Below are 20,705 nucleotides of genomic sequence, written 5' to 3'. Positions count from 1 at the left end.
CCTGCCTAGGAATTCTTGGTCACAATAATCGGCCTTACAGCTTAAAGGTAAAGAAGGCGAGAGGATAAAATGCCTCTGATTTTCTGAGCCTGATAAAAACTTAGAAACTCTGCCATAAAAAGAACTTTGATTCAGGTCAAGGGGAAATACTAGATTATTTATTTTACTAAATAAGTAATTAAGTTATCCTTTTAGTTCAAGTTTTTAATATTTATTCAGCTATTTCCTTTACATTTCTTTCAAGGAATGGTAAGTGAAAACTGAAATGCTTTTAAGGCATTTTTTTTGTTCTTTCCCAGACCTACATGGTAAAAAGAACCCCTAAAATTGTTCCCCCTACCTAGGCATGTTGAAAAAAACCTTTTGAGAATTACAATTTCGAAAAAGAAAGGTTATGAAGGTTAAAAATTGCAAAATATACACCTATAGACCAACTGTTTAGATCATGTGTTCTCTATAGAGAGTGAAACAAGCTGCTGTCTGGCACCTAAGTCTGAGGCTTATCTCCTGGAGTACAAAAGGATCAGGCATTAGCCTTCAAACAGTCATCTCCCCAAAATCATCTGCAAGGGGAGAGTCAGGATGCCCCCATACACACCTGTCCTGCCAACAATTCAGATGACTTTAATCTAATGGGTACAGGGCAGTTTATTGTTGACTTTTATTAATTATCACTGCTACTATTCACTCACCTGCACCTCTTGCTGCTATGGATCTTTCATCCCTTTCAGGCTATGTTCCCATGATGAGTGTTTGGTGAGTTTTTGATGTTACGGATTTTCTGCACCTACAAGGTGACTTAGATTTCTTGTATTTTTTAATGCATTTTTGCTCCTGTTTTTATTGAGTGCAATTTTTGTCTCTTTTTGGTATGTCAAGTTTTAAATAAAGAAAGGATATACCACAGAAACGCCCGCATTATAGTGTCAATCACAAAATGCTAGTATGCAGACATGGGAATGGAACTAAAAAGGGCATCGCAATAGAACATAGAAAAATTAGAGAAGAAAACTGAGTGACAACAAAGCCCCAAATAAGCATAGAAATGTTTTTTTATTAAGTACACATATAATAAAGTTACATAAATACCATAGAGCTTAAAGGCACAAAGTGCCACATGTGTGAATAAAAGAACAGGACACCAAAACCCCTCAATAACCCTGTATGGTTAACAATTTAGAGATGTATAGTAATGACATCAAGAACACATATATCAAAGTGTCATCGTTAAAAGGGACAATTCCCGAATACCTGATTATATGTAGTTAACAGAATAAACCATAGCTAACTATTAGCATATAGTAAAAAATAATTAGTGTTGAATAGGGTAGAGTTATATTGGGACTACAGGAAAAAGTCAAAGGGCAGTAAGCCGATAGATAGGGAGAGCATATAGATAACCTATAGTTACCCAAGTAACAGGTACCGATGATATCTCCAAGAAGGAAAAAGGGGGGGGGGGTTGGTGTCACCCCTACGCGCGTTTCGGCCCGCCTTCGTCATGCCCCCTGACGAAGGCCTGCCGAAACGCGTGTAGGGGTGACACCAACCCCCCCCCCCTTTTCCCTCTTGGAGATATCATTGACTTTATTGATACAGTAATGTGTGGATTACATGTGTTTTTAGTATGTTTCTGCAGCAGAAATGCACTAAAAGCCTATATGCATTTTTTTACCTGCAGATTTTCCGCATCTAATGTAAGTCTATGGAGACAATTTGCAGATAAAACTCAGAGTTCCCGCAAGAGAAATTGACAGGTTGTTCATTTCAAACATGCATCACAGATCAGTTTACGCTGCGTGAAAAAAAAACACAGTGGGCATGAGATTACTATGAATCCCATCCACTTTGTTGGAACTGTAAGATGCTGCGCTAAAAATATATGCAGTATCAAAAATTCACCAAAAACTCACCGGAGGAACTTAATCTTATTTTCAATGCATATAAAACTGTCTAGCTGGGAAACATGGACCTGAGTGGTTTATGGGTGTACTTTAAATGCTTATATACACTGAAGTAAATAGAATACCCGACAGACATGCCATTTTGCTTAGACAAAATTACAGTTTACCAGATATGGCTCTGTCTTACATGGCAGACAGTTTTTCCTTAGGCAGTTTCCATCCCACCAGTCAAAATTAATAGGAAAAAGTATAAAATGGGAGCAAGGCCAAAATAACTTGCTAATGAAACAAGACTTTCAGTAATTTAGTTGTGAATTACTTGTTTCAGCCACAGATCTAATTTTATAATCAGAAGTTGCTGTTGTGTATATTACATGTTGTTATACATAAGACTAACAGGACATTCAATTCTTGTACTTGATATTTTACACTATTCTTGGCATATTTCTTATGTTAGCGGAAAAAGTTTCACCAAGTGTCACTGAACCTGAAGAACCAGCTGCTTTGTCAAAGCCAGAACCAGATGCATCTGTTACCCAGAAGCCTTTGCTGCCGTCTTCTCCTATTTTAGATTTCAACCACCTCCATCGAGCTGTTGATTGGGACATACTGGAATCTGGAGTTTTCTGCTTGTCTGGTAGGTTTCAATACTCTATTTTTTTTTTACAATATAATAACTTACAGACATTGAAAGAAGAAAAAGGACAAAACAAAACAAATGTTCAATATGATTACAGGAAACATAATGGGTTGTCGACAACCTGTACAACCCCTTTTTTAAGTGAAATAGTCCCACTTGTAAAATTAAAATAACATATGCTCACCAGTCCAGCAATGTCTGCGCCAGGTCTCCCAGGGTTCGCGACACATTGGCTGCAAGGCTCACCTGACATAACAATCATCGGCTGCTATTGGGCTGCTGTGCTCTCACTACTTCCACTGGTCCAAAAGTGATATGAGCAGCCCATTAGCGGTAGTTGCAACGCTCACCTGGCATAATGATGTCATGTGGGTCCTGAGTGACCCGGTGCTAACATTGCTGGAAGAGCTCCATTGTGGGAAGTGAGTAGATTGTATTTTTGTTTTAAAAGAGGGACTATTTAATTTAAAAAGAGGTTGTCCAGACAGTGGAAGCCCCTTTATTATATGTGGATGACATATTGTGCCGTATACATAAACCATTGCAGGTAAAAATGGAAAGTGGAAAGGCACATCACCTATAAGAGTGTGGAAATACGCTGCTGCTGTCCCATGGCAGGAGAAGATCAATCTTCCAGATGTTAAATAACCAGAGTAGGATTTGTCATAATAGGCGTGCTGTGCTGCGTTGAAGAGGAACCTTGGTTTTTAAAGAAATATTTTTTTATTTATAACCAACACGATTCGGTGCTAGACCTGCACCTTTCTCAAGGAACAAAAACTAAGGCGCCTTCCTACCAAAATTTCATCAAAAGAACATCAAGACTCATTCAGGAAATAAAAAAAGAATTCAGGTGAACATCAAAAAGATCTGAACATGTGACACAAGCAAGTCCACGTTGATTGAACAATAGAAACAAGATTAAGGTTCTGGATTGGACAAGTCAAAGGCCAGACTTGAAAGGGAATTATCACCAGGTTTTTTCTTCCCCTCTGAGAGCAACATGATGTACAGACATAGGCCCTGTTTCCAGCGTTGTGTCACTTACTGGGCTGCTTGTGGCTGTTTTATAACTATTTTCACTATTGCACATCTAGCAGTTCTCTGAATGCTGAGCTCTATAACCCCACTCACACCACTGACTGGCAGCTTTCTATGTACACCAGATGAGTAAATTGGAAAGACAATAGATCAGATAGGGTTTTATCCGGGTAAAAAATAGTTAATATAGAAAGATTTGCTCACCTGGCGGGGTTGTGTCTGCACAACCACTTAGGGTATGTGCACACGATGCAGAAATGAAGCAGAAAATTTCTGCATCATTTCTGCATCTCCCTGGCAGAAAAAACGCATGCAGATTGTGCATGCGTTTTTCCTGCAGAATACATGCGGATCCACATGCAGATTCACATGCGTTTCCGCATGCAGATTGACAAGCGCTTTCCAGGCGATGTTAGTGACGCGCCCCCTGGGACATATTCCTTTTTGAGGGGAATACCCGGCACCGGATCAGATGGGGGGGTTGTAGTCTCCGAGCGGCTGAGACCCGGTCCCGTGCCCAGGGCGTCAAGCTAAGTGTTATGTGGCAGTCCTACAGATGTTATTAAAGTTCTTTTGTGTCGACTACGCCACCCGTTGTGATGCGGTCACTGTGGCCGCCGCTGCAGCAGGGTCCGCTGAGGCTGATGGTGGATGCGCAGCTTGGTGGGATAACCCCCAACGGGAGGGGTATAGCCTCAGAGGGGACAGGCGCAGAGGATGGGGGTTGTGGTGGTGCGGTGCAGCCGGCAATGAAGACAGACTCGGGTTGTGCAGTTAAGGGAGTTTACTTACTGCTGATGTTTCGGTCACTCCAGCTGTTAGTGACCACCCGAGCCGTGCTGCGTCCACCAGGTCCTGGATCCGGCCAACCCCCAAACAAGTCCGGAGCGTGGCCCTGAGCTCTCCCTCTGTCCTTTCTTCAGCCGTCCCCACCAGTGATTCACCTAGGTCCAGCTCCCTCGGGCCTTCTTTTGGGACACCCTTGGCCTTGGGTTCCCTGACCCTCCACGTGGTGTGCCTTCGGGGTGAATGTGGTGGGTGACCGTGACAGACACTGCCCACGGTCTCCGGTCTCTGGCTGGGGATTGTTTTTGCCCCCACCAGCTTGGGTTCCGGTACCCTCTTGCTGACTCCTCACCCGGTGCTCTAATTTGGGTTCTTGGGTCCCTTCAGTCTTCCCCTTCTGGGTCTTTCTCTTTCTTTCTCCTCTCTCTCTCTCCAGGGCTGCTGTTTCCTTCTCTCTCTCTCCAACGGACTTGTTCTCAGCGTCTGACCCTGATCTAAGTTGGTGCCCTCCTTATATATCCCTCTATGTGTGAGCTCAGGTGACCAGCACCCAATGAGCTCCTATCACTACCCAGACTGCTCCCCCTATCTGCCCCTACACTACATGGGATGTACCACCCCCCTCCCACTCCAGCCAGGAACAGGCTCGGTTGTACCTGCACATTTCTAAGTGGGAGTACCGTCGGCCTGCTCCTCTGGAATGGGATGTATGTAGTGCATGCAGTCTATCTGAGCTCAGTTCCACACTCCTTCCTTACCCGGGAGTGGAATATCACACCTCTGGGTTGAGGTGCAATACCCCTGTAGCAGCCGAATCCTCAGGGTGCTACATTCCCCCCTGGTAAATCACAGCACGTCCTCGGGCTGTAAGACATAAAACACCAAAAACATACAAAATTTTTATATCAACATATAAAACATGTAAAACATTATATATATATAAAACTTTTTCATATAAACATTCTCGTCGTCTCTGGTTTCAGGTTCCTCCTCCGGACACTGTGCAACGTGTGTCCGGGAAAAGTGCGACAGTCTTTCTAGAAAAATGGTTTCTCCTATAAAACCGGTAGGGGGCGCTTTAGGAAGCGCAACTATATACAGGGGAATTTGGCCGTTCTCAGTCCCCGGCCAAGTAAAGGGAAAGGGATGGCTGCTCACAGTCCTCAGCCTGGTTTGGGTAGGGGACACACGGGTTAAACTGTTCACTGGTCCCAACGGGGACTATTTTAGCAGCAACAGTTTCAGTTTCTATATACCCCGATTGGGCAACTATTCACAACTCCTGCTCTGCCGCACTCAACGGCGTCTTCCTCCTGCTCTTTCTTGATATGATGTTTCTTCAGACCCGTCCGGGTCCTCTGGCTCCTCCTCCCAGACGCGGCACCCTTGGTTTTACGGGCGCGGGCTCGGTGGTGGTGGCGCCCGGGTTGCCCAGGCCTTGCGGCCAGGCCTGGGGCACCTGGAAGGTGAAGGGCACCGTTAGGACGGCGGCGCCCTGGGCTACCTGGCCTTGCGGCCAGGCCGGAGGCTCCGCGGAGGTAGGGGGCGCTGTTGGTGATGCGACGCCCGGGAATTCTAGGCCCTGCGACCAGGCTGGTGGTACTTCCTGCCTGGTCACGCTCGGGGTCGAGGCGTGTGACGTCACAGGGGTCGCGGCGGCGGCTTCCGGTTGGGGCCTAGTCTGCGTCGGTGACATGGCGTTTTCGGGCACAGCAGGGGGACTTTCGGGCTCTGCGACGGGGAGCTGGGGCAGGTAAGCGGTGTCACGGCTTGGGGTATAGGCGTCCCCTTTACCTGCCTCCATGCGTTCGGCTCCCTCCTCGGCGCCGTCTCCGGCCTTGGGTCCTCCCGCGCCATCCTCAGAGGCGGTCTGCTTCCTCTTCCAGGGTAGCGTGCTCCGTTGACTGGTCTTTGCTTGCTGGGTCATCTCCCGGCTCCACTCCGCCAGTATCTCGCGCTGTACCCGGGCCATCCTCCTTGCGAGGCCCTCCAGGGCAGTTTGTGCACACTCCCGGTCTCGGGGGAGCTGCGCTAGGATCTCCGCTAGACCTAGCGGGGTTGTGGTGTCCAGCAGGCTCCTGACCAACGGGTCGGTGCTGCTCTGCTCTTCTTCCTCGGTCTCTAGCAGACTCCTGGCCAGCGGGCCGGTGCTGTTCTGCTTTCTCTCCATCTCCGGGTGAGCTTCTCCGCTACTCCTTGTTAGACCTCTTGCCTCCGGGTGCGCTCGCTCCAGACTGCTCCAAGCGACACCCATCTTTTTTCTTCTCTTTCGTCTCCTCCCACTTAGAGGGCGGTCCCGGGGCAACTCGGTGACTGTCAGCTCCAGGGGGAGTTCTTTCACGCTGACAGACACCTCCAGCATCACAGTCTCTGTTGGTGGGGGCGGTTTCCACTTTTGGCGCCATTTTCTGTCCTGGCCCACGATGGGAGGTGGCCTCCTGCCCTCCTTTGGCACGCCCATAATGGCGTCCGCTGCTCTTCCAAGGCGGGAAATCTGCGGTTTTGGCGGGAAGCGTCGCCCAGTGGCGGGAAACTCTGCAGATGGCGGGAACAAGTTGGAAATGGCGGACAATCGGCGGGAAACGACTGGTGATGGAGTCCGATGGCGTGGACCCTCCGGAACCGGCGGGAGACTTCTTTCTGAGGTAAACTTGCACTTTTCTTCAGGCACGCAGTACCCGGGTGTTGCGGGCACGTAATCCTGCCGACTACGCCAAAGTTGACGCGCCCCCTGGGACATATTCCTTTTTGAGGGGAATACCCGGCACCGGATCAGATGGGGGGGTTGTAGTCTCCGAGCGGCTGAGACCCGGTCCCGTGCCCAGGGCGTCAAGCTAAGTGTTATGTGGCAGTCCTACAGATGTTATTAAAGTTCTTTTGTGTCGACTACGCCACCCGTTGTGATGCGGTCACTGTGGCCGCCGCTGCAGCAGGGTCCGCTGAGGCTGATGGTGGATGCGCAGCTTGGTGGGATAACCCCCAACGGGAGGGGTATAGCCTCAGAGGGGACAGGCGCAGAGGATGGGGGTTGTGGTGGTGCGGTGCAGCCGGCAATGAAGACAGACTCGGGTTGTGCAGTTAAGGGAGTTTACTTACTGCTGATGTTTCGGTCACTCCAGCTGTTAGTGACCACCCGAGCCGTGCTGCGTCCACCAGGTCCTGGATCCGGCCAACCCCCAAACAAGTCCGGAGCGTGGCCCTGAGCTCTCCCTCTGTCCTTTCTTCAGCCGTCCCCACCAGTGATTCACCTAGGTCCAGCTCCCTCGGGCCTTCTTTTGGGACACCCTTGGCCTTGGGTTCCCTGACCCTCCACGTGGTGTGCCTTCGGGGTGAATGTGGTGGGTGACCGTGACAGACACTGCCCACGGTCTCCGGTCTCTGGCTGGGGATTGTTTTTGCCCCCACCAGCTTGGGTTCCGGTACCCTCTTGCTGACTCCTCACCCGGTGCTCTAATTTGGGTTCTTGGGTCCCTTCAGTCTTCCCCTTCTGGGTCTTTCTCTTTCTTTCTCCTCTCTCTCTCTCCAGGGCTGCTGTTTCCTTCTCTCTCTCTCCAACGGACTTGTTCTCAGCGTCTGACCCTGATCTAAGTTGGTGCCCTCCTTATATATCCCTCTATGTGTGAGCTCAGGTGACCAGCACCCAATGAGCTCCTATCACTACCCAGACTGCTCCCCCTATCTGCCCCTACACTACATGGGATGTACCACCCCCCTCCCACTCCAGCCAGGAACAGGCTCGGTTGTACCTGCACATTTCTAAGTGGGAGTACCGTCGGCCTGCTCCTCTGGAATGGGATGTATGTAGTGCATGCAGTCTATCTGAGCTCAGTTCCACACTCCTTCCTTACCCGGGAGTGGAATATCACACCTCTGGGTTGAGGTGCAATACCCCTGTAGCAGCCGAATCCTCAGGGTGCTACATTAGCATCACCTGGAAAGTGCTTGATAACTAGGTCACACTGTATAAATCCATGCAAACAGCATGGATTTATACAGTGTGAACCGAGAGAGTGTATATACTTACCTCCGATGGCCCGCGCTGTCCTGCTCACTCCGTTCTCCCGGCTGCCGGCAACTTTGAATTGAAAGACCTGCCGACGTCAGCGTCACGTGACCCGTCACATGACTCTGACGTCACCGCAGGTCCTACAACTCACTGCAAGTGCCGGGAACCAAGCGGGAGCGCTGCGCGGGCCGACAGATGGTAAGAATACATTTATTTTTTATTTTATTCTTCTTTTTACAGCTTTTTCAATGGTACCTGGGTGTGGATGAGACTCTCCTCTCCTCCACACCCGGGTACCATCCGCACATTAGAACGCACCAATTACGCAAGTACAAATGCTGTCTTGCGGAATTGGCACGTTCTAATGCAAGTCAATGGCGGCGAAATCGCCGCGTTTCCGCAAAATTAATTGACATGCTGCGGATTTTTGACCGCAGCGTTAACGCTGCGGAAAAATCCGCATCATGGGCACAGCACATGCGGATTTCCATTGGGGAACATTGCTGCCCTTCTACCATGCGTTTTTCATGCGTTTCCGCAACTGCAAAAACGCCGCGGAAACGCATGAAATACGCATCGTGTGAACACAGCCTTAATGCACTTCCGACACATGCTGCTGCAGACCCACAGGATAAAGAACAATCAAAGGTGGAGCCGAATAGGTTAATTCCTGTGCTGCCTGGACAGGGAGAATGTTGACAGATGGAGTCAAAGACCTGTGAAGATTACATGCAGTTTGTCAAGGCATTTCTAAGTAGCACACTTCTTCCGGTCACTATAATTTGTCCTGAAGAAGAAGTGTACTTCAAAACACGTTGACAAACCACATTTAGTCTTCACAGGTCTTTGACTCCATCTTTCAGCATTTTCCCTGTCTAGGCAGCACAGGAATTAACCCATTCGGCTCCACCTTTAATTACACTGTACGTTGGCAGAATACTGGCAATCAGTGGTGTCGTGGGGGATGGGGGGGTTATACAGACCTCATGAATATGAAGCATTACACAGCAGCAGGTTTACTAATCCTTTAGTAATAATCTACTGCTGATAAAACAGTGATTTTATCAAAACTACAGCAAGTTGCCCAGTAAATGACACATTCCTGGAATCGGGGTCTCTGTCTCTACATTATTCTGTTCTCAGATTAGGTGGCAAAAACCTGGTGACAGATTCCCTTTAGACTGGTAGTTTATGCTCCATAACCCACCAATGTAGCCAAATGAAAACAATTCTACAAAGAATTCCTCCACAGCAGGTAAAACATGTTTCCAGCTATGCAGCACAATTTGGCAAAGTACAATGGGGACATGAGAGTACAGTAATGTTCCTCTCAGCTACCAGTCAGGCTGAAGCTGTCATTTATCTGAACGCCAGCTACAGATGTCTCACAGTGATAGAGTAAAACAAGGAGACCAAAAACAAGATATACTTCCGGCGGAAATAAATATAAGTATATAAATATAAAGTTCATAAATATTCAACCAACCAGAATAAAGGACCAATATAAGCAAAAGGGACAATCGGAAAAAACACCAAAAGAAGAAAGGGAGAAGGAGAAGCCGACCATAAAGTCCCAAATATCAAATGTAGTGAATAAGTTCATATTTATTAGCAACAGGTGACAACAATGAGATCAAATACATGATAAAAATAACTAAAAACATCTAAAAACAGGGGCGAGTGTCCGATATGATATTCCATGTGGGAGGAAAAAATATATAATAATTGAATAAATAGTCTATAAATACATTAGATAAATAATTATAAATAGTAAATAAAGTGCAACAAGGAGATGTATTAGAAAGTGTCAGTGCTATGAGTATTTGGATGTCTACCCCAAGATTGTATACAGAGTATATATAAAGATATATAGCAAGTCAATAGCAGCATCAATGCATAATATATGTTTATCAATATATATATATACTAGGGAGACAGGGCAGAGAAAATCAATGCCTTAATCAAGATACCAAAGAAATCAGCAATGCAAGTGCCTGAGAATAAATAATAAGCCCAATGTGCACCTGAGGTATATAGCTATCCTAGCATAATTAACAAATAGTGAAATTGAAATATACCTACAAGTATGTAGTGAAGGGCTCCCACAGACCAGACACGCGTCCACCCCGACGCACGTTTCGTCAGGCGCTTCGTCAGGCGCTTGCCGAAACGCGCGTCGTCAGGCGCTTGCCGAAACGCGCGTCGGGGTGGACGCGTGTCTGGTCTGTGGGAGCCCTTCACTACCTACTTGTAGGTATATTTCAATTTCACTATTTGTTAATTATGCTAGGATAGCTATATACCTCAGGTGCACATTGGTCTTATTATTTATTCTCAGGCACTTGCATTGCTGATTTCTTTGGTATCTTGAGTAAGGCATTGATTTTCTTTGCCCTGTCTCCCTAGTATATATATATTGATAAACATATATTATGTATTGATGCTGCTATTGACTTGTTATATATCTTTATATATACTCTGTATACAATCTTGGGGTAGACATCCAAATACTCATAGCACTGACACTTTCTAATACATCTCCTTGTGCACTTTATTTACTATTTATAATTATTTATCTAATGTATTTATAGACTATTTATTCAATTATTATACATTTTTTCCTCCCACACGGAATATCATATCGGACACTCGCCCCTGTTTTTAGATGTTTTTAGTTATTTTTATCATGTATTTGATCTGCTATTCATTGTTGTCACCTGTTGCTAATAAATATGAAATTATTCACTACATTTGATATTTGGGACTTTATGGTCGGCTTCTCCTTCTCCCTTTCTTCTTTCAAAGGCAGTGAAAGTAGAGATATATGTCCGCGCCGCTGAAAGATCCTAAAGTCAGGAACATGTAATAATATCCTTGTTTATTGGTAAATGCCTACGCGTTTCTGGGTGTTCCACACCCCTTCATCAGGGCACCAACAGATATATCCTGTTCCTGTTCCTGACTTGAGGATCTTTCAGCGGCGCGGACATATATCTCTACTTTCACCGCCTTTGGATTTATTCTGGTCCTGTGGGACACCCATTGGAGATCCGCTGCAGCTGCTTTTTATACGTTATGGTGGTTGTGTCCTTACACAACCAAACCAGGTGAGCACCACCTTTTTATTATTCATTCCTATGTCTACAGGTGAAACTCTATTGGTCTTTGCGCTCTCTCTCTTTGTACCCTTTCTTCTTTAGATGTCTCACAGTGCCTAACTTGAGCTTGTCAACTCAACGCAACTCTTTTTTTTTAAAGGCAACAATTGGCCTAAAATAATGAAGGATGGCACAACGAGTTGTTACGTTTAGGGGGGATTACTTTTACACATGGGTGATATGAGTTTTGATTAGATCTTCATTTATCTTTATTTAGAAGCTGCATTTTGTGTTTCTCCATGTTGTCTTTAACTTCAATTAAAATTTTTTAGATGATCTGAAACATTTGTGTAGCAGAAAAAATGGGTGAGGAGCAAGTACTTTTTTTTCACAGCATTGTACTCGCTTATGCGTAACTGTTACAGCAAAATCTAATGACAAGTTTTATTTTGTTTGTGTGGAAAGGTTAGAATAAGGGCTGATTGCTATGGGAACTATTGTAGTGTTGTCTGCACTACTTTCTATACATGAGGACCCAGTTCTTTCAGAACAACTTAGCCAGCTATCTCTCATTAATTATTTTTGTGTTTCTGTGTAGGTGCACAAGACAGAGAAAAGAGAGCACTGTTAATTGTATCTCCATGTAAAGCCGTGGCAGAATACACTCAGAAAATGGTTCAGGAAGCAATATTATATTTGTTCTCTCTTCTCAGGTAAAGATTACATGGGGGAAGGATGTATAAGTATACAAGGGCAGATAAAGAACTGTCCAAAAAGAATATTAATTCAGTAATATTTGGGCAAGGGCTTAAAGCACCACTAGATAAGGCCTCATTCAAACATCCATTTTTCACGTACATGTTCTATATGTGTTTTTCACAGATAGAACACATACCCATTATAGTCTATTGAGCTGTTCACATGTTCATGATTTTTTTGCGGCCACATGGCCTGCAAAAAACCACAAAGACATGTCCGTTTTTGATCTAAGTAATGAATCAAAATTACTTATATCAGTCAATGGGTCTGTGAAAATCACGGACAGCACAAGGATAACATCAGTGTGCAGTTTGTGTGCTGTCCGTGATTAACATTGTAATTATTGGAGAAGCTTTGCAATTTATTTATTTTTCCATATGGGAAAAACACTGATGAAACTTTGATGGTAAAAACTGACATGCTGACGAAACCTTGATGGACTGTTGTTCATCAGTGTTCTGGATCAGAGTTTCGTGTTTTTATTTACGAGAAAAATCTTGGACATTTGAATCAGGCGTTAGAAAAACTATGGCAACATTGTTGAACAAAGAAAAATACAGACAAAACCAAGTATAGTTGAAAAAGGTTCAAATTAAATAATGACTAAGGGATGAGCATAAAAGTCGCTATCAGTCTAGGGTCACATGACCATTTTTCTGTCATGAGAAAATTGGTCCAATTATTCTAATCACACTTTCGGATCAGAGTGTGATCCAATTTTCCTTGGAGAATAATAAAAAAAAATCTCTATCTTCTACATCCTGTCAATCCGTGAAAAATGGACTGCACTTTGATGTAATTCGAGTGCAGTCTGATTATTTTATTTGTCCATTGACCCTAGGCATGAATGGCCGATTTCGATCCGATACTCGGATGCAACTCTTGAATGCTCCGATTTCTTTTTCATCAGACCACTTGGTCTCAGGAAAAAAAATCGGACATGTGCACGTCCCCATAGAATAACATGATGACGAGTGCTATTTGTCAAAATGACGGATAACACTTGTCCAATTTTTACGGACGTCTACACAAGCCCTTAGAACCTTTTTACTAAAAAAAAGCTGAAAGGGAATCTGTCAGTAGGATCAACCCTCTGAAGCCGTCTATATGGGCATGTAGGTCATAGGAAGATGAATAAAATAATACCTTGATGTCTTATTCCAGAGAGACTGATCTGCATGACAATCTGACACAGAGCTTATTTTAAATAAAAGGAGGCGTTACCAGTGTAATGGCCGCTCTCTGCTCTCCTGATCTCACTGCAGAGCTGTGTGTGGTTATAACTGACACATCTGCAGGTTCCTCTCAGCTTCAGCTTCCATCTCACAGGCAAGACAGTGTTGCAATTGTGTTGTAATAAAGCAGAGCTGTGAAAGCTGCAGCTGCTAACCTTTTTGTTATGAGACAAAGTTCAGTTGTACTGTGCTGTGTTAGTTTCATGTCTCACACTGGTACTTCATGTCTCACCGCTCCTGGCACTCTAACTTGCTAAATGCTGCAATCGCAGCATTTAGCGTGCAGGCGGAGAGAAGAAAGCCCCTCTGCTTTTGGAGCGGAGACCCCGTGACGTCATACAGCTCCATCAGCGGAAAAATATAAAAGTTATAGCTCTCAGAATAAAGCGAAGCAAAAATAATTATTTTTTCTATAAAATAGTTTTTATTGTGTAAAAATGCTATAAATGTGGTACCGCTGTAATCGTACTGACCCGAAGAGTAAAACTGCCTTATAAATTTTACCACATGCGAAACGACATAAAAAACAAACAAAAAGACAATTCCTGAATTGCTGGTTTTTGTTCATTCTGCCTCCCAAAAATCAGAATAGAAAGCGATCAAAAAATGTCATATGCCCAAAAATGGTATTAATAAAAACGTCAAGTCGTCCCTCAAAAAACAAGCCGTCACATGACTCTGTCGGCCGAAATATGGAAAAATTATAGCTCTCAAAATCTGGCATCTTTTAGTGTGTTACAGCAGCCAAACATAAAAACCCGCTGTAAATTTGGTATCGCTGTAATCGCACCGACCCGAAGAATAAAGTCGCCTAATGAATTAGACCGCACGAGGAACGGTGTAAAAAAATATATTAAACCAATTCTTCACCTGTTATTGATTTGTTCATTCTGCCTCTCAAAGATCACAGTAAGGCTCGGCTCACATTTATCCTGCGCTGAGCTCTTACACCAGGGTTTCCATGTAAATCTCTGAAATACGTGATTCAGACAGAACCCCCGGCCGTAGATTCCCTATAATGAGGCAGATGGAGGAACTGTGGATGCTGTCTGGCCTGTGATCTGTCGGCGTCTTGTCTTTTTATTAGGCATTCATAAAAGTGCTGTCACCCACAGTTTTATGCACTTCTGAAAAGGACGATGCTGAACAGAGGCCAGACAGAGTCCAGAGTAACTCTGCTGCCTCATTATAGTGAATGGATCCCTAGGGGGTTCATCTGAATCACGTCACTCAGAGATTTAGATGGAAACCCCGATATGCTCAGCATAAAGCACAGGATAAATGTGATCCAAAATGTTATGTAAAATGCTCCCAACAAAAGATTCAACTCAATCCACAAAAAAAAGCAAGTCGCCACTCAGGTCCGTCATCAGTTATCGGAAATATAAGGGCTTCCACATTACTGGTAGCACAAAGGCTCTGGAAAAGCGCCATGGCTCATCGCCACCCAAAAGAAATTGAGCACCAGTGTGTGCCTAAACTGCAGTTAGCGTCCACATGTTTGGCATTTCTGTAGCGATGACAGCCTGCCTAATTTACAGATGCGTGTCTCCAGAAGCACGAGCTGGGCACAACGTACTGGTGACTACAACTTACTGGTTACTAGAACGGCAGTTTGCAGTTTTCACTCAGCAACATTCACTGCTGCTTGTTTCTGGAAACAACCCATGGAGTCAAAATCATCACTACACCTGTAGATAAATTCCCAAAGGGGTATCATTTCCAAAATGGGGTCACTTGAGGGGGAATTCTGCTAATCTAGCATTTAGGGGCTCTGTATATGGAGCCTTACTTATTCTATAAAAATCTGCGCTCCAGGAGGCAATAGTGCTGCGTCTCTCTAGAGTCTCGCCGTGTGGCTAAGCAGTACTGTACAGCCACACATGGGGTATTTCTACATTCAGCAGAAATTGTGGGACAAATTTTGGTGCCATTTTTACCCATTTCCCAGTGTGAAAATGTAAAATCTGGGGCTGAAACAAAATTTTGGTTTTAAAAATGTAATTATTTTTTTCTTCACTGCCCAGTGGTATAAAATTCTGTGATCCACCTGTGGTGTCAATATGCTCACTGCACCCCTAGATTCATTCATTGAGAGGTGTAGCTTGTAAAATGGGGTCTCTTATGGGGGGTCTGCTGTTCTGGCACCACAGGGGCTCTGCCAATGTGACATGGCACCCTCAACCAGTCTAGCAAAATCTGAACTCCAATATGGCTCTTCTTCCCTTCTGAGCTTTGCACTGTGCATCAAAAGTAGTTTTTGACCACATATGGGGTATCGGCGTACATAGGAAAAATTGCACAACAAATTTTGGGGTCCATTTTCTACTGCTATCCTTGTGAAAATGAAAAAATTTGGAACTAAAACAACATTTTTGTGGGAAAAATATATTTTTTCCATTTTTACGGATCCAAGTTTTAAAACTCTGTGAAGCACCTGTGGGTTCAAGATGCTCACCACTCATCTAAATAAATTCCTTGAGGGGACTGGTTTCTATAATGGGATCACTTGTGCGGGTTTTCCACTGTTTAGGCACATCAAGGGCTTTCCAATTGCGATATGACACTCGCAGACCATTCCATTAAAGTCTGCATTCCAAAATGTCACTCCTTCCTTTCTGAGCCCTGCCGTGCGCCCAAACAATAATTTCCCCCCACATATCAGGTATCTGCGTGCTCAGGAGAAATTGCACAACAAATTTTGGGGTCCATTTTCTCCTGTTACCCTTGCGAAAATAAAAAAAAATTGGGACTAAAGTAAAATTTTCGTGAAAAAAGTTAAATGTTCATTGTTTTCTTCCACATTGCAAAAATTCCTGTGAAGCACCTGAAGGGTTAATAAACTTCTTGAATGTGGTTTTGAGCACCTTGAGGGGTGCAATTTTTAGAATGGTGTCACTTTTGGGCCTTTTATGTCATAAAGGCCCCTCAAAGTCACTTCAAACGTGATGTGGTCGCTAAAAAAATGGTTTTGTAAATTTTTGGGGAAAAATTAGAAATCGCTCGTCAAATTTTTACCCTTATAGCTTCCTAGCAAAAAAAGATTTTGTTTCCAAAATTGTGCTGATGTAAAGTAGACATGTGGGAAATGTTATTTATTAACGATATTGTGTGACATATCTCTCTGATTTAAGGGCATGAAACTTCAAAGTTTGAAAATTGCAAAATTTTCGGAAATTTTTGCCAAATTTCCGATTTTTTCACAAGTAAACGCAAGTGATATCAAATAAATTTTACCACTATCATGAAGCACAATATGTCACGAAAAAACAGTCTCAGAATCAGTGGGATCCGTTGAAGCGTTCCAGAGTAATTACCTCATAAAGTGACAGTGGTCAGAATTGTAAAAATTGGCCTAGTCATTAACGTTCAAACAGCCTTCGGGGGTAAAGGGGTTAATATATTCATCCTGAAATGTGTCTGTAGATTTTTATTCTATCCTATATATCTTAGGTCTGATCTACGCGATTTAGGTTTGACCCTCATTGTGGATCTTCGAGATTGCACTTCTGACTCGGAGACTTTCCTTCAATTGCTTCATGAAACCAAGGTAAAGTTAGTGGGAGGTGTCTAACAAGTAACAAATTTATAGCACATTATGAAGAAGCATCTGCAGGCTGCTGAACCAAATGTTTTAAGTATGATGTAAGAATATAATTCTGTATCATGCCAATGCTGGTTTTTATCATAGAATATATTTTATTTCCAGGACTCCATTCATGCTTGTGTAAAGTGCACGTTAGTAGTTTGTGATACAGGAAACCCTGCTCCAGTACAAAGCGATCTTTCTGATGCACAGGTAAGAATATACCGTCCTTACTTACTGTATGAATGATTATAATTAAACCAGAGTTAGAAGTAATATGGCGATAGAGGTGATATGGTGTGTCTGACAGACACCTCTCCATTACTAACCCCTGGGCTTGATGTCAGCGGACATTACACAGCTGACATCAGCCCCAAAACCATTACCCCGATTGCCACCGCACCAGGGCAATCGGAAAGAGCCAAGGCTAAGTGCCAAAATGGACCCATCTAATGGATGCGCCATTTCTGGGGTGACTGAGGGCTAGTTTTATCAGGCTGGGAAGGGGCCAATATCCATAGACCTTCCCAACCTATTAATATCAGCCTGCAACTGTCTGCTTAGCCTTTGCTGGTTATTAAAAATAGAGGGAACCCCACGGTATTTTTTTTTGGAGTCCCCCTTTTTAATAACCAGTAGAGGCGCCGCAAACAGCTGTGAGCTGATATTAATAGACTGGGAAGCTACATGGTTACTGGCTCCCTACCAGACTAATAAGACCAGCTCATAGCCGTCTGCTTTCCCTTAGCTGGTTATTATAAATAAGGAGGACCCCGCAAAGCACTGATTATATATCTCACTGACATCTATCTATATCTAAGATTGTAGTTTGTTATCTAGCTTTAAATTACATAGAGAATTACCATAAGTAAAAGCTGATGTTAAAAGCGGATTGCATACGGATGCTAGTTGAGAAAAATCTCATTGTACTCGCATGACACTCGCATAATACTCCTCCTGCTTTTCTGGATCAACATCGGAGCGATTTTTTTACAAAAACGAGAGCGAGCCGTAAAGCCTAAATCCTTATTAAATTGTCTACCATTCAGCACCCAAGAAGAGAATAGTGTGTTTTATACATGGTGATGGAGCTAAATCACCCTCAAAAGGAATACGCATGTTTATTCTTCATGTGCATACTGCATAGAATAGCTAGCCCTATTGCCATTGAATTGCGTTTGGCAATTACCCTTAGCTAACAAGGAAGCTAAAAGATTTCAGCTCCAGCATTAGAAAATTGTGAATACAGTTTCAGACTATAACAAGACTGTTTCTCCGATTCAGTGCTAGATGAGTAATGCCGTGTTTTTATAGAAGTAATCAACTTTTTCATGTAAAATCTATTTGTAATCTGCAGATTGATGTGCAGAGGTGCTTATACATTTAAGTGTAATTTCTTCTTATATCCCAACACAAAGTATGGCATTGGTGGGATTTATTTGACAAGCACACACCTATGATTCTTCATCAGTCTTTCCATATTCCAGAAATTTTTCCTGGACCTTGCAGCAATAAGCTTAACCGTGAATAAGGAAACTTTCCCCTAGGACGGAAAATCTGCACTTTCATTTATATGTCAACATTTGGTTTGACTCAGACATTTCAGACAGAAAAAAAAATTGAGCTCAGGCAGAAAAATGAAATAGTATTTATAGTAAATCACCGTCATGAAAATAAATTGTTTCTGTGTCTTGTCTGTGATGATTTTATCATAATTCTCCTCTTTATATCCTATAGATTGTAGAAACATCAGAGCTGACAAAGTATGTTGAAGCAGAAGAACTGCCAGAAAGTCTGGGGGGAGAAAGGCCATATGTACACAATGACTGTGTGAGAAGCCAGCGGGTGAGATGAAAAGCTTTGTGTGTGTTTTAGGCTCATTAAGGTCCATGCATCATCAACAATCTAAAAAGGCTGTTTATGAAACTGTCATTACCAGAATAGATAGTAAACATACATCACATGGCCGTAAAGCACACCAGTCCTGGATTAATCCTGATTTATGAAAGACTTAGTCAAAACCTGATGGTTTGTAAGAGAATACAGAGACGAAACTTAACCAAATAGTCACATCTGGCTTGATGGGGTCTTTCTGTCTGTTAGTTGTCCACATCAATACGCTGTGTTCATGCTGAGGAAAATATTCTTGTAATTTTATATGCAATGTCATTAACAATAGCTTCATGTTTTACTTTTTCCTCCTACATAGTTTGATATATTTGATGATGTTTTGATGCACAGTGCTGTTAAACTGATAAAAGCATGGGCCAAAACAATTATTATTGACCCTGTAGATTATAAAATACTGCCTGGAAATAACAGAAAAAGAGAGAAATTAAAAAGATGGGCATTTGTAGTGCTACATGTGATTAAAAATAACATCAAATGTTCCAAAATATCCTTCTTTCTAAATATATCCAGACCTCTTAATACTACGTGTCAGTATCTTTCAGATGATTGAGCCTTAATGTGTATAGATGAGTAGTATTCCAACTGGTTGCTAGTTGTAGCCCGCACAGTGCTGACCAGAAGCTCACCACACCTGATCGGATGCGTGTGTGATCATCTGTGTCGGTGTGAAGAACGCTGGGGACCGGCAGCTACTGTGCTGCCTAGTAACCAATGAACACTTTCCCTCGCTGCAAAGGAGAGCACTCATTAGTTATTAGAGAGCCTGTCAGTGGCAGAGGCTCTGTGACAGGAGCGTGCTTTAACCAATGAGCGTTTTTTCTGGTAGTAGGAGAAAGTGCTCATTGGTTACTGATAGGCTGCTAATGACGCGCCCCCTGGGCCTGTGTTGTGCAGGGAATACCCGGAGCCGGATCACTGGGGGTTGTAGTCTCCGTGGCGCTGACCCGGTCCGTGCCCAGGGTGGTCAATTCAGTGGCAGTCTTAGTGTAATAACAAGTGTCCGACTACGCCACCCGTGGATTGCGGTCAGTGGGGACCGCCGCTGCGCTGCAGACCGCTGAAGCTGATGCTGTATGCGCAGCCAAGTATGGGATAACTCCCCACGGGAGAAGTATTGCCTCAGGGCAGCTAGTGTGGATGATGAGAGTGATGGTATGAGCGTCCCAGTACTGATGGTGCTGGTGCGGCGATGAAACTCAGAGACGTGTGGTTGCAGTTTCCAATGCTTTACTCACAGTTCTTTACTGGTCCTAGTCACCTCGGTACCAGCGGTGACTGACCAAGCCGTGCTGCGTCCACCAGGCAAGGGGCTCGACCAACTCCCAGGCAATTCCAGAGCGTGGCACAGGGCTCCCTTCTCTTCCCTTCTCTGGCCGTCCTCACCAGTGACCCACCTTTTTCCAGCTTCCTCGGGCCTTCTCTTGGCGAAACCTATCTCCGGTTTCCCTGACCCTATGTGGTATGCTTTCCTGGTGGATGTAGTGAGGGGTCGCACCAAGTTGTGGTCACAACCTCCGGTCTTTGGCTGAGGAATTTATTGCCTCCACCAATTTGGGTTCCGGTACCCTGTTCTGCCAACCCGTCACCCGCAATCTCCTGGGCCTATGGGGTTCCTTCTTCTCTCGTGTCTCTGGGCCTCTCTTAAAGTTCCTTTTCTTCTTTCCTTTCTGTTCCTTTCTGTTTCCGTTCTCTCTGGCTCCGGCCTTCACCCTAGGCCTGCCTCGTGGAGCTGGGCCCAG

The 20,705-nt window shown here is 44.2% G+C and overlaps 1 protein-coding gene across 1 annotated transcript in view; it reads left to right on the top strand.

Annotated features, from left to right (window-relative positions):
- Positions 1-20,705, top strand: part of LOC141256769 (rho guanine nucleotide exchange factor 40-like) — a 170,556-nt gene that overhangs the window by 43,676 nt on the left and 106,175 nt on the right. The window contains exons 4-8 of the mRNA XM_073671194.1: positions 2,362-2,541; positions 12,074-12,188; positions 16,923-17,019; positions 17,179-17,268; positions 18,793-18,900. Coding sequence (XP_073527295.1) covers positions 2,362-2,541; positions 12,074-12,188; positions 16,923-17,019; positions 17,179-17,268; positions 18,793-18,900 — 590 coding nt within the window. The remainder of the gene's footprint in view (positions 1-2,361; positions 2,542-12,073; positions 12,189-16,922; positions 17,020-17,178; positions 17,269-18,792; positions 18,901-20,705) is intronic.

This window comes from Phyllobates terribilis, unplaced genomic scaffold (assembly GCF_046119375.1).
Source record: "Phyllobates terribilis strain yellow unplaced genomic scaffold, ASM4611937v1 Scaffold_1__5_contigs__length_1240528914, whole genome shotgun sequence".
NCBI lineage: Eukaryota > Metazoa > Chordata > Amphibia > Anura > Dendrobatidae > Phyllobates > Phyllobates terribilis.
The sequence above is the reverse complement of the archived record's forward strand: the minus strand, read 5'-3'. Positions and strand labels throughout refer to the sequence as shown.